Consider the following 12,524-nt stretch of genomic DNA (forward strand, 5'->3'; position numbering starts at 1 on the left):
CAAGAGTACGACAGGCATTTAAAGTGATTTTTATTCAAATTGGTATACAATAAAAGGCAACTTTGGTTATAGAATATTGATAAAGCAGTGCCATCTTATTAAATAGACTTTTGTCTTTTTAAGTGCTTCCTTTGGAAAGAAACAAACACTGTAGGCTGGAATTTCTGTTAAGTTCCCTCTACCACAGTACTTCAGGTACTTATACCTGTCAGTAGCACCTCAAAAACACTGGAGGCACATCTGTGTTTCCTATTGCTGTGACTACATTACTCATATCTGTGCCATTAGGGACTTTGTTTTCCAGTTATGGAACTGTGGTATCTGTTGTCTGTAAGCCACTCAGGCAAGGCCAGACTACACAACACTCAGGAGCACAGAAGACTTCACATTTTTTAAAACTGAAGTTTTCAGCCAAGAAAATTCAGTAAGTAGCAAAACCTGAAGTAAAGAAACATTACACTTTGTCTTCCTTTCATTTAAAATATTAAAAATTAGAAGGAATAAAACAGCAACACTAACAATATACAATTATAAATACTTGTTGCATTTGTCATAAAAGTTATAAAAAACTAATCTAAAAACATGGTACAGTAATTGAGTGCAAAAAATTACAGAATTGCTTTAATACTTTTCATAGTAGGCCTTAAAAGATACAGGTAAAGCATTTGAGGTGAAAAATTCAGAGCATTTTAGAATTACATACTTCATTCTGAGTTCTAGTTATATTTGCCCACAGCTGCAGTTTCACAGCTCAGCAAAGCTGGAACACCTTTTTATTACCAAAAAGTCCCACCTCTGAATTCAATTAGTGAGGGATATTTAACACTCACTCTATTGGATATATTCTGTAATTGCTGACTTTTAAACTGTTACTCATGATTCTTCTTATATTTAAATAATGTCATATATACTCTTACGCTATTGATTTTTTGATCCAAATTCCTTCTTGTCATCATTTCTTTTAAGAATTTTCTATGGAGTACTATTCAACCCCTGGATAAAGCTTATATTTGAGGCTTCAGTCCATCTTTGTAGTGTCTATTTGTGCACTCTGCAGATGAGTCTTCTTACTCCATGAGAAATTTGGCATTCAATACAAATTCAAAATAAAAGCATTTTTAAAATCTTCAGCTGAGAGTTGGAGGAAGTGCCCTTAAAGCCATTTCTTATATATGAAAATGGTGTTTTGAATTCCATCTTCATATACAGTCTTTGACCAGTTGTAGAGGCTCACAGGAATGTCAAACAAATACTGCTGAAACTGTATCTGCTATACCTAGAAATGACATAAAATTTTGTTTTAATAAATACTAAAGTGGAGACTTCTCAGAATTCATGTTCATATAATGCCCTCTCCCCTCCACGCCATGACAGCAGGAATCCAGGGAATCATCTGCAACCCTCTTATTTCTTCCTCTCCTGGCATATAGAGTTGAAACCTAATCTCCTACTTCCTCTGCTTTAATGTTCAAAATTTTATATCCTGGTGGTTTCAGAGCACCTCTTAATGAGGAGACATCTCTGTGGGAAAAGGAGGAACTAAGGTCTTTGCTGGATTGTTCTTGTGTGGTACACTACAGTAAATGTGAAAGATCCTGCTTTTTGAAAATAACACATCTGTTCTCCCTGCCATCTCTATAATTGATTTGCTGTATCACTATTTCTAAATTTCTCTTTCCAAACTGTTTATACAACAACAGTAAGAACAAAGATTCAGTAACATGAGAAAGCTATGATTGGATACATTGCTCTGATCTTTACTAAGTGCAGGCAAACTGAATATTGCCTATTCTTTATGTGCAGAAAATTTAGATAATCCAACACGTCCTCCAATGACTGAGATCTGCTGTGAAACACACATGGAAGGGAAAGCCAATGGGTTACTCTAACACATAAAATTACAATGGATACACAATACTTCCTATCTAGTGGAACCATCCCACCAATTTGGCTCAGCAATCTGATGATAAACCAGAGCTTGATTTGCCTTACCTCCATATCTAGTAGAAACTGGGTATTTAATGCTATAGGAATCCCTCAAACACAAAGAAAAAATTCATGCAAACAACAATAGGGTAGGAGATTGAACTAGCACTAAAAGGATATATCTCTGTCCTAGAAGAAAAGCTACGAGCAGGGTACACAATTCCCAGGTAGATTAACTTTTCATATTTGTTTGCCAGAGATACTGGCACCCACCAGACAAGGACAGCAGCTGTTTTACCTACAGGGAGTACAGCGATGGCACCCACCTACAACCATCACACGTGGCTGGATATTTTACAGTGCCATTACCTCTGCATGGTAAGGGACAAGAGTACTTTGATTATTTGTTTTGTCTTATACAGCTTTGCCTTTACATGGTGTTTTTCAATCATTCAACTACATGCCTTGGTTGAACTAGCAACCACTTCATTTATTTTTCCATCTGGACTCATTTAACCTCTTTTAAAGCACAGCAATAATTGTACTGCCTCTCTGAGGATCCCATTATATTTTTATTCTATATATAATACTCTGATGATAATTAATTTGTTATAGCCATTGACAAACATATTCCAGCCCATGGCCTTTACCACTTACTTTTTGTCAGACTTACCACAGACATTGCTGCCCATCTTAACACGAACGTAGCCATCTATTCCCCACGTCGGCCCCCAAGAGTTCTGCACAATCCAGTAAGGAATGCTGCCTGGAAGAGACATTTCATGAACAAGAGACAACATGAGACTTGGGAAGTTTTAGCCTCCTAACACTCCACAGAGTTAATTAGCATTTCAGTATCTCACAGTTTCTGATGAATGGATGATACAGGCCAGTGAAACCTACTGTTGTTCACACAGATAACAGAGCTAATATTCTGGTATGGGAAGACTGGATATGGGCTCTTCTAGCATAAAGACACACACAGCCTCTAGCATAAGACACACACAGCCATGGTCTTGACTTTACAAGGATGAAGTCCCACAGAACTGAAGAAGCAATGACAAAAAGAGTTTTTCTTCCTGCTGATGTGAAGATGATGTGATCTTCAGAGAGCTTCCAGAACTGATGTGACATCAAACCCAACAGCTTCCAGCAGAAAACCGAGTTCTGGATTTTAATCACTTATCCCACAAAAGACAAGTTGCAAGTAAAAGAAACCTACTGTGCTGAAGTTCAGCTGGTGGAAACGCACCTGTTCTGTCAAAACCAATGATAAGAACAGCATGGTTTGCTCTTCCACTTGAGCAGTGATATTGTATGATTCCACCGAGATAATCCTGCCAGCTAACGGCATCGACTGTCACTGCCAAAGGGCCCCAGCTGACAAGCATCCTCATCATTTCCTCTTCTTGACCACTGCAAAAGAAGTGAGTAAAAATACCAAGTTACTTAAGTTAGCACACTAAAGTGATTAGAGTAATTGTAATCTATTTGTTAAGAACAGTTTAAAAATCAAATAATTAAACTCTTTCCTCCAAGTTCTACACATGATGTAACACACACCAGTAATTATGTATTTCATATACTACAACACAGTGATACAAATATAGGACACACAAACTATAGGACAGGTGTAGATCCAAACACACAATGCTGTTAAAAAGCAGAAGGTTTCTAGGCCAAGCCAGTGGCAGTGGAGAGCACTTCATACTTTTTGTACATCCCTCGTCTCAATCAAAACCAGCTTTGAACAAACCATTATTCTGTATCAGAATTTCCCACCATTTTTTAAACCTACAGAAGTACCTCTTAACATAAAAATGCACTAAAGTATGTGTCTCAAACATATCAAAACACAGGACATTTCTACTATTAGACATTTAACATTAGCACCCTCACACAGTTTTATTTATCTGGAGCAGGAAATTTTCATCACTGAAAATATGTGCATTAATGAAATTTGGCAAATACAGACTGGCAAAGATATGATTGATTTTTGTTACTTATATCTAGAAGTAACACAATTCCTAGTCAGAGTAATACTTTTCTTTATTCAGTAGCTGTACTGTATTGATAAAAGTTAGAAATGAAGTTTCTTCACACAGAAACCTAAAAAGCTGAAGTTTTTACAGAGTTCAGTTGGCAACACTGTTTCTAAAGTCATGCACTGGAGAGGATGTGGGTAGATATGTAAATGCATGAATGCTGAAGTAGTTGAATGCTTCCGATTTTTTTCAATAAATTCCAGTTACTATTGGTAGGATTTACTGTTTCTGACAAAAGCAGTGTAATGTTCATATATTAAAAACTGCAACTGACTATGTTCTAGTTTATAGCTAATTTAAAAGACCCAATTTCAAGCCTTCTCATTTGAACAGGCTTAGTGATGGCAGTGTTGAGTGGATCCATTGTGGCAAGCCTTAACTCTCAAAGATGTTATGCATTAATCCTTCTCCAGCACACAGCTACAGAACTGATGCAATCAACCTCCCAACCTTTGCCTGGTCAATGCACTGTTCATTCCACCTAACTCCATGATTGCTGAACACAGAAGGAAAAGGACAGTGAAAGAAAAGAATGAATAATAGCTACCTGAAGTCATATGCAGCAAATCCTGTTATTGAAACTCCAAAGTCTGAGCGATCAAAATAATGGCACAGTCCTGTCTGAGCTTTGAAAGTGTACTCTGAATCTCTCACGAGTTTTACTTTGGTCTGCAAGAAGGTAATTGAGCAAGAAATTAATGTATTTGACTTTACTTCTATGCACCTCAAAACATATGGAGAATGACCACATAACCCACTCAAAATTCAGTGTGTACTGGGCAAGATTAGAAGTAAGAATGTCACATTGTGAAATAACTATTTACTATCTCTAGTTTCCTTGTTCAGTGAGCTTCAGAAGGGATTCAGAAATCTTTAAATAAGAAACTAAATTTAAAAGGCATGGTTTAAGCTATCCTCATAAGCAGTCCTGTCAATTTCAAGACACAGATACTCATTCAGTTCATTCATGAACTATTCACTCTCATCAAATGACTTCCACACACAAAATTATATTCTCCTTGGGACAGTTAAAGAAGCACAATTATCCCAAAAAGTTATATAAAATACTGTAAAGTCCAATTCTCTTCTTAGCATGCAATTCTCATGCTAGTACATGATGTATGCATCAGCCTTTTATGTTTTTCATGTTTTCTGGAGTACAGCATATTTATGACAGTGACTTCTTCAGCCTAATTCATTTGTGGTTCCTCTGCTGCCAAGAGGGAATTTTCCTTCAGAGGAGTAAAGGTGAGTATCCTCTGTTGTTCTTGATATTCAAACTTATACAAGTGATCTAGACTATTATTAGCCATGGGTATATTACTCTTCGGGGGTAGAATTATGTTTCCTTAAATTCTGAGGTATTTTTTAATTAAAAAAAAAAAAAGAATTCTTTTAAATTTTTGTAATTCAATCTGAGAGAGTATTTTTTATTTCAAAGATATTAAAATGTTTCTGTGTACCTATGTTATGAACACACATTTTGAATTTTGAATGAAATGAAATATTTTAGCAACAACTGAAGTAGAAATTTCGAATGCATTTTCAATGTTCTGGTCTTCAAGGAAAACAAAGGGAAAAGCCGTTCATTTTATTCTGAGGTTTTCCACACACACTTGTACATAATTTTACAGTGTTTGCAAGAGAAACTACTGAAATTTGAAAACAGAAAATTTTAGGATCCTTCCTTTTCCCCAGATGCTGGTGCTTTAAATCTACAAAATGCCAGATGCATAGGTGGCTCTGTCTACACTGGTACTGTATGCCTGCAAATGAATTCAGAAACATAATTTTCAGCTCCTGTGGACTGATTTGTTAAGTTCACAAGAACATGTATGGACCATAAAGTTCCAATCAAATTTCAATTCTGCTTGAACTAATTCTCTCCTGGTTCCAAAGTAAATAAATAAGCATATATACATATACACAACCACATATGTGTATGCATATATGTACACACACATGTGATTAAAAAAAACCCTGTACATTTCACTTTTCCCATCAGTTTTTTTCCAGTAAATAAGAATGCTAATAGAGAAGCTGATATGAAGCCTTTTGGGATTTTTACAAAGAGTTTCAAACCTGGTTCAGCCAGCTCAAAGCGCTAACAGTGGATCCCCCGCTGCAGCCGTAGTTATTGTATGAGCAGTCAATAACTTGCTGCACACTGAGCTCTTCCAGGGTGCTTCTTTTAATTGCATAGGCAGACTGTATGCCACCTACCACACTGAAAGCCCAGCAGCCTCCACACTGATAGAGACAAAAGGGAAATGGCAGAGAAAGCAAAAGTCAGCTTTGGTTTTGAAGCCTGGTATGAAAAAAAGAGGCAAAAGAGTCTTCCAATGCTCTTCATTTAATACATCATGTTGAACTCTGTTTTTAAGGCAATTATAAAGAAATGTTATCATCCATTTAAAATGCTGAACTGTTTTTTTCCCCCTATATTGCTCTCTGAATGCTAGAAATGCATTATGGTTGTCATATTTTAAGGACTCTTTCCTGATGAATTTTTGTTCTTGATGATAGGTCTGAGGATGCTTTTACTGTGAGATATGTGGTCTCAGGGTGAAATTAGTTTTTGACCACATTAGTAAGTTTTTCTAGAATTTTGTAGAAATAGATTACAGTTTAAGAAATGGTGAAGTGAAATGAAACATAATAGAAAAAAATCTTAGACAATAGCAATCTATGCTGCAATTCTAGGCTCTTTGAACTGTGACATTTAAAATAAGCAGCAGAAATTTATTCCTCATGAGGTCCTACGTGAAGCATGGAAAGGATACACTGGCGATTGAGTACCTTGTTTCTTACCAGTGCCCATAAGCACTTTGGGATAAACTGTAATAGTGTGGGGTCTGGTACTTTGCTATCATGAATGCATCCTCTGAGGAATTCACTGGTAAGGATGTGGGTGTTCACCAGCCAAGGGGATTCAGTCATGGGAGGAAAACAACAGGAAAGGATCTACACTTCTCCAGGTGGGATGAGACCAAGTACCGAACTTAACCTTGGTTCCTTCAGAAAAATACAAAACACACATGGTGCAAAACATTTGGAGATTCACTTAACTAGATAAAAAAGAATATTACAGTTTCTAAATGCACAACTCCTACACCTCATCCTTTTAAGCCTAATACCTCCTTGTATAAAATGCTACATGACTTTGTGTCTGTTCAGCTGGCCACTCCTGTGCCCATGCTCCAAGGAGCCTCCAGGCAGAGCTGGTCCCTGCAAAACCTCCCCTGTGCTCTACAGCCCACTGCTGAGAACCAGGAAGGGAAAACACCAGGACTTACTGTCTGCTGGTTTCTCACTTCTGCAATGACTTTCTTGTCCCTCCAGTCAAACTTCTTTGGCAGAGGCTTTTCCTTCCCATTTGGCACTTTTATGTATCTGGGAAGTTTGTGAGGCATGCTTCTCAAGTAAATAGCTAAACACAGAACATAAACATCTTTAAATCTATGAACAAAAAAAAAATAATCCCACGAACAACTACTTTACTAGAACTTTGATCCACAGTTGCAACTACAAGATTGTATCTCATTCTAAAATCCATAGAAAATTCATGTATTTTAAAACAATCATTATGCTCCAGAATGAATGTAAGTATTTCTACAGTTTCAGAAAGAACAGAAATACTCTGTGTAGGGAATGTGGGTAGAAAGTGTAAAGATTTTCTGAAGCTGAAGAATAACCATAACCACTCCATGAAACAAATTTTATGTGAAAATTTCCAAAACGTTTTACTTACTTAAAAATACTTTTCCCCATGTGCAAGGGGAAAATAAGAGGAGAATAAAGTAAAGATTCTGAAATACCTTAAAGTTGCTAGGTTTTCACTAAAAAATATTGTTTAATTATTTAAAATTAAAGCAAGATGTTAAATCCTCTGATGAATAGAAAATGTTACAACAGACATAACAGCAAGAAGGGAAGGTATTATACAAGTTTTTTAAGAAAAAAAATTAAGTATTGCTTGAGAAAGCTCCAGCTGTCAGCAATACTTATGCAGCCATGGACCTCGAAGCATTGTTTGGACTGTGGTCAACTTTGTGCTGGGGTAGGGAATATGAACTTACTGCAGAACCTTCTGTATCTTCCTTTTCAAAAAGGAAGAACCTTGTGTATCTTCCTTTCTTCTGTTGTAATTGAGGAAAGCTTTAAAGAGCAGTGAGAAGAAAGAAGGAAAACCAGAACTGCCTGAATACTAAAACATATTCAGGCTGTGGGTAATTCAACCTTGCAAGACTACAGAACACAAAGAGGATTGTTGTATCCTCCAGAAGTACTTACAGTTTGGAACCAGCCATTGTAAATTAGCTGACTATCAGCACAGGAAGAATCTGTAAGTGTGAAAGACACAAGGTTCTGGGAAAGAATTAAAAAATGACAGAAAAGCCATTAAAAAACCAGAAAATGTACCTTTGAACTCTTCAGGAAACAGGTGAGAAAACTGATTTATTCCATAGACAGCAGTCGTATTATCTTTTGATAATGAATTCAGTAATCTAATTCTTTTGGCGCTTTCCTGAAGGAATAAAAAAAATTGTGGGCATTATTAGGTTAGCAGCAGGGACAAAACTGCAAAAGCAGAAAAAAAAAGGTTAGTATCAGTAAACATGAAATTGGATAACAAAAACTGTTCACCTCAAATTCATGCTGTATCCCTAGCAATAGGAAAGCCATTACTCTAATTTCAACTCCAATAGATACCAAAAAAGCATTTGTTAGTGCAAAAAATTGACATGAAACAGACAAAACAGAACAAGTTGCGTCAAACTCATCTGATGTCCTTCTCTGACAGCACAACAAACCTTGTGGTTGACAGATATGCAAAAACGTCTCCAGATAGGAGTTAACCCCATCACTTCACGAAGCCAAAGAACAGCATAATGACATAGAGGCCTGCCCGCCTCCCCCGGCGGCCCGATGTGGCTGGGCAGCCGCTCCGGCGGCCGGCGGTGACCCGCGGGAGCGGCACGGGGGGCGCGTCCGGGCCTGCGGGAGGGGCGCTCCGCCTGCCCCCTGCCTCCGGCCTGCCCCAGCCCCGCAGCGCGGATGGCGAGGGCAGCGCGGGCTGGGGCACCTACCCGCAGAGCCGCCGCCGCTCCCTCTCGCTCCCGGCCGCCGCCGCCATCCCGCAGCCGGGTGCCCGTGAGGGCGGCACTGCCCGGCCGCAGCAGGCACAGCAGCAGCGCCAGCACTGCCATCGGCCGCCGTGCCATGGCGGGCCGGGCCCGGGCACGCACCCCGCCCGCGGAGCTGAGGTCCGATGGGTTCCGAGCGGGAAAGGGGCCGAACCCTGCTTCCTTCCCAGCCCGCGGCCGGAGGCTGTCCCCGCTGCCGCTTCCCGCGGGGCCGGCGGGCTGGGCGGGCCCAGGCGGGTCATGGAGGAGGGCCGCCCCACCCCGCCACTCCCGCACCGCCGCACGGGGCTGGGAGCGCTCCTGCGGATCCTTCTCCTGGTGGCTCTGGGGGATGGCGCCCAGTCCGAGCTGTGCTCCAGAGCGCTCAGCAGCGCCTGGGCAGAGCCGTGTTTCCAGCGGTGTTTTCCATGTGGGAGCCGGGCCCTCAGGGCTGCCAGGGAGGGGCGAAGGGATGCTGAGCGTTCAGGTATTTGCCAGGTTATAAAAACCTTCTCCGAGAGACTGGTACCTGAGTCAGGTCCGAGTCAGCTGGTACCTGCAAGCTGGGCTGCCAGTAGGAGAGGGAAGCAGCAGCAATGCAGGTTAAAGGCTTTAGCAAGGGAAGGCACGGGCGGGCAATGCAGAGCTGCCCGGTGCTGCACAGCCGTGCCCGCAGCCCCTGCGTCCCAGTGAGAGAGCTGGTGCTGAAAGAACTCACGGAGAGAAACCATGACTTTCCTCAGAGACTGGTCATGCTGGTACTTGGGTAAGCAGGTCAGTGTTCAGCTTTTAAAAGCTCCAGTAGGCCACTACGAGTTAGTAGCGCCCTCTTAGTTAATTTCCATCACCAGGCCTTTTTATGCAGTGCCTGTAAATAGTATCTTTGTGTGCTTTAAACCTGCTGTATGTTTCAGTTCTCTCTGCTGCTTTACCCCCACGTAGCCTCTAGTTAACACAGGTGTCCTGTCCTGTGGTGCCAGTAGCACACCTGGTAGCACTGTGCTTGAGGAACAAACATGTCGGGATCACAATCCAGCTTTGCCTTTGCCCTCCTCGCATGGAATTAGCTGAATTGCCACTGGTTTTGTAACAGAGAAGGCTATTTATGGCTTATAGCCAGTGTATGGAAGAGCTTGTTAGCAGGGCAGATTTTATTGGTTATTCTGACACGGTTCATCACTGCAAACCCAGGATTGGTGCTGGAGATGTTATTACAATTTATTACAAATTCATCTTGATAGATTGAGGTCTGGGATCAGCATAGAGACTGAATAGGATGACATAAGAACTGAATGGTGACACCTTTGTAAGGATGGTTTGAACCTTAGCAGGCAAATTCCATTGAACTGCGACTGAGCACTGAGGCCCTCGTGAGAAGTGCAGGGTGTAGTGTCTGGCAGGAGTGTCAAAGGACAGCTTGCTGTGATCACCATAGCTTTGGATGTACTGGTTGTGGAAGGAACAGCAGCCTTAATGCAGCAGTCACATGATTTTATTCTCTATGGTGCAGTAGAATTGAACAGGAAAGAACTTACTTTGCCAGTTGGTGCAAGCAACAGAAAGATGTTGAAATGATGCTTTATTTTAAAACATACTTTTCATTAAAAATTTAAGATTTTCCATTAGTCGAACATGATCAACACTCTCTAAATTGGCCTGTTGCCCTTGAAATCTGTTGTTCCAGGATTATGATTATCTTAAGCTGAATACTTTTTCTTATTTTTAATATATAGTCGTTAAATTTTACACAAGCCAACCTAGCTTTAATAGAAAAAAGACATAAACTTTCAGCTATTTTTCAGTTATTATTTATGTAGACTATGCTGCTTTCAAACAGAAGTAATCCTGATTGGAGGCGCCGTTTTGGTTTCTTTGTAGACTTCAAGGGTTACTTTGCCCGTGAAACACATGAGGGCAGCAGAGGACTTCTGAAATGTAGTTACAAACCACACAGCTTTCATTTTTATTTTAATTAAAATAAATAACCCTCAAACAAACAAGCAAAAAAAAATCCCCTCCTATTTTGGGAAAATAGATGTGTCTCAGATTTATTTGCATTAAAAATTCTGTATAGTATAGGAAGAGGAAAATGTTTGTTTCCCCTGGATTTGCTCTCTGTGTACTAAATAGCTGTTTGAATATATCTTGGTCAGGAGGAGAGATTGTAAGAAAAGTCAGTATCTCCTCTGGTGACTGGCTCAAGGGAAAGAAAGTGTAACAAACAGCCAGAGGTAGGTGACTGACAGCCAAAATGTTTCAGATGGTTTTCTTTTTCCACTGAAATGCCTACCGTGCCATAAAAACATTTTGTGCCTGTGCTCAGATGAACAAAATCCCACCAAAGTACACAGAGGGCTCAGTCTGCAGGCATGCAGTCCCTGCTCTGCTTTAAATTACTCCAGTGTAAATTTAGCCATGCTTCATTAAGATAAATGAAAATACAGTTATAAAAATAATGTAAGAATAAGGCCTAAAAGAAGAATAGGGTATAGATAGGGTATAGAGGTGTTTGTTTGGTATATTGGGGTTTTTTTTGTGTGGTTTTTTTTTAGGTTTTTTTTTTTTTGGTTGGTTGAGTTTTTTAAAGGCTTTATTGATGCAATTCTTATTGGTTCATTGACACAGGTAAGCTGTGTATTAGTTACACTAGTCATCACAGACAGATGGTAAAAATATTTTTATGCTTTTCCCCTCCCCCATTTTTTTCTGATTTAAAATGTTATAACTGTAAATAGCTTTTTAAAAATATATTTTAATGAAATTTTACATATCTCTATGCCATTCTGGCTATTCCTTAGAAGTATTTGATGAGCTGAAACAGTGCATACCAAGGGAAGAAACAATGATGAATATATATTTAGGAACCTCTAAACTCATTGTAAGATGTTTTCTTTAAATAAGGATATTCCTTTATTAAGAGAATCAGCTGCAAAATACCCATTTCTAAGATTTCTAATGACACACCAGTATTATTAGTGGGTGGGATTTTATGGTATTACAGGTTCAGATTGAAAGATCATGTTTATATTTACTAGTCAGGCTTTTTTTTTCCCTCCAGAGATTTTTGCTTAGATGTTTGAAATATTTAATTAAATCTAGTTGGACAGCCTAGCTTCAGTAGTGACCCCTGGCCTCTGGGTTTATAATTAGCATAGCAAACAGGGCAAAATACAAGAAATTACTACTAAGTTGGAGACAGGTGTGCAAAGGATGGATGTCGCTGCTCCTAAGGGCATTAATGAGATGTGTTAATGGACCTTCAGGTAGGAGGGATGCCTTTATAGCACTTGAGGAGGTATTTATTTAGCAGCAGTTTGAATTCCTTATATGTTTTAGGCATATAAGATGTATAATAAATGGAAAAGAAATCCATTTCTGTTGTGTGGTTTTCAGCCTCAGAGAGAAATTATCTAAATCCAGCAGATGG

The 12,524-nt window shown here is 39.5% G+C and overlaps 1 protein-coding gene across 2 annotated transcripts; it reads right to left on the minus strand.

Moving 5' to 3' along the window:
- Positions 1-13: 13 nt before the first annotated feature.
- CTSO (cathepsin O) lies at positions 14-9,528 on the minus strand. Of its 2 annotated transcripts, none has more exons than XM_036382516.2 (8): positions 9,062-9,528; positions 8,394-8,499; positions 7,268-7,401; positions 6,054-6,221; positions 4,519-4,640; positions 3,179-3,342; positions 2,600-2,692; positions 14-1,276 (listed from the first exon to the last, which is right to left on the minus strand). In XM_036382516.2, the coding sequence occupies exons 1-8, from the start codon at positions 9,194-9,196 to the stop codon at positions 1,242-1,244; spliced, it is 957 nt and encodes a 318-aa protein (XP_036238409.1). In that variant the 5' UTR covers positions 9,197-9,528; the 3' UTR covers positions 14-1,241. The 2 variants fall into 2 exon arrangements, with proteins under 2 accessions (XP_036238409.1, XP_036238410.1); XM_036382517.1 differs by lacking the exon at positions 9,062-9,528 and adding an exon at positions 8,786-9,046.
- Positions 9,529-12,524: the final 2,996 nt, after the last annotated feature.

The sequence above is a fragment of the Molothrus ater genome, chromosome 4, assembly GCF_012460135.2.
Source record: "Molothrus ater isolate BHLD 08-10-18 breed brown headed cowbird chromosome 4, BPBGC_Mater_1.1, whole genome shotgun sequence".
NCBI classification, from domain to species: domain Eukaryota; kingdom Metazoa; phylum Chordata; class Aves; order Passeriformes; family Icteridae; genus Molothrus; species Molothrus ater.